Source organism: Buceros rhinoceros, unplaced genomic scaffold (assembly GCF_000710305.1).
Source record: "Buceros rhinoceros silvestris isolate BGI_N320 unplaced genomic scaffold, ASM71030v1 scaffold22773, whole genome shotgun sequence".
In the NCBI taxonomy this organism is placed as follows: Eukaryota; Metazoa; Chordata; class Aves; order Bucerotiformes; family Bucerotidae; genus Buceros; species Buceros rhinoceros.
This window is the reverse complement of record NW_010405696.1, coordinates 7,250-8,554: the sequence shown is the minus strand read 5'-3', so window position 1 is coordinate 8,554 and position 1,305 is coordinate 7,250. Positions and strand designations below refer to the sequence as shown.

The 1,305-nt window shown below is 55.8% G+C and overlaps 1 protein-coding gene across 1 annotated transcript in view; it reads right to left on the bottom strand.

Annotated features, from left to right (window-relative positions):
* Positions 1–1,305, bottom strand: part of LOC104491420 (BPI fold-containing family B member 4-like) — a 9,807-nt gene that overhangs the window by 7,036 nt on the left and 1,466 nt on the right. Inside the window, exons 3-4 of the mRNA XM_010133845.1 lie at positions 755–856; positions 340–495 (exon numbers count right to left, since the gene is read on the bottom strand). Of these exons, the coding sequence (XP_010132147.1) occupies positions 340–495; positions 755–856 (258 nt within the window). The remainder of the gene's footprint in view (positions 1–339; positions 496–754; positions 857–1,305) is intronic.

Below are 1,305 nucleotides of genomic sequence, written 5' to 3'. Positions count from 1 at the left end.
TGCCACAGCAGCCACAGGCACACACAGAGCACTCCCTGCCCCATTCTCCTGCCCTTCAGGTACCAATGCACCAGCGAAGTCTCAGGAAAGAGCACCGAGGTACCAAACCTCACACTTCAGATCTGAAAACGTCCAAGGGCAAACAGGGCACATTAACCCTCGTTTTGGAACAACCAATTTTTTTTGCCAGCTCTACTGAAGCAACTGGCTTTGGCAACGGGGGAGAATCAACTTGCTGCAGCCTGGCTCTGCATGGGCTGAGCAGCGTCTGTGCACTGGCAGGGTCTGGATCACTGCGTAACGAGAGAGGACAGAGAACAGAAACCCTCGGGCACTTACCCAGAAAGGAGCTTGACCTTCACGGCTCCCAGGATGCAGAGGCAGTCTTCGGCGACCACCTGGACCGCGCCCGATTCAAAATTCGTGCACTTAATGTTTACAGTAATGCTGACGTCCACCAGGATGTCAATGAGTTCTGGAAGAAGGCCAATCAAGCTGAAAAAAGCAAACGGGTTGAACAGATTTCACCTCTCAGCCCCTCAATGAGAAACCCAGTGCAGCCAGCAGCAGCAAACTGCAGCTCCATCTCCTGCTCCTCACCACAGAGCCACGAGCCATCTCTCGAGCCTGTTCTGCTCTGTGACTATTACAGGTAAGAAACACCCAGAAATCCACAAAAGATGCAAAACGCTGCACAAAAGGAAGCCTGAGGGTAGGTGCTTCCCTTCACAGCCTCCCGAAACACCAGACTCACCAGTTGCCGTTGAGCTCCAGCTGCGCGGCGATGGTCAGCCGGACCCCGATCCCCGAGAGCAGCACCGACAGGTCGGGGATCTGCACTTTGACCAGGTGCAGCCTGCGAACAACAGCAAAAGCTGGAGCACGTGGAACGCACTCGCTGGGAGCGGAGCAGCTGCTCGCCCTGAGGATCCCAGGGTGCCCACAGCACCACGGCCGCCCCCAGCCGCACACAGAGTGTTCTAAGCAAGAGATGCCATCTCCAGGATGAGAGACAGAGTCTGCCCCTGGAACCCCAGAGCAGGCAGCCTAAAACCTGATGAGGTGGAAGCCAACGTCACAGAGCCCTCAGCTTTTTCCCTCTGCGGCCCCTTGTCCCTCTCTCAGTGCTGTCAAGCCTCTCAGATACCCACAACAGCACCAGAGCCATCATTCCACATCAGCACCTGTATCCTCTTCAGCATCCCCCCGGCTACCACACAGAGAGCTCTCACCAGGTCAGAACTTCCATATCAAACTAAACCAGGGAAAAGCCCTTGGGCCAGTTCTGCAAACTGCAGCTCAGAG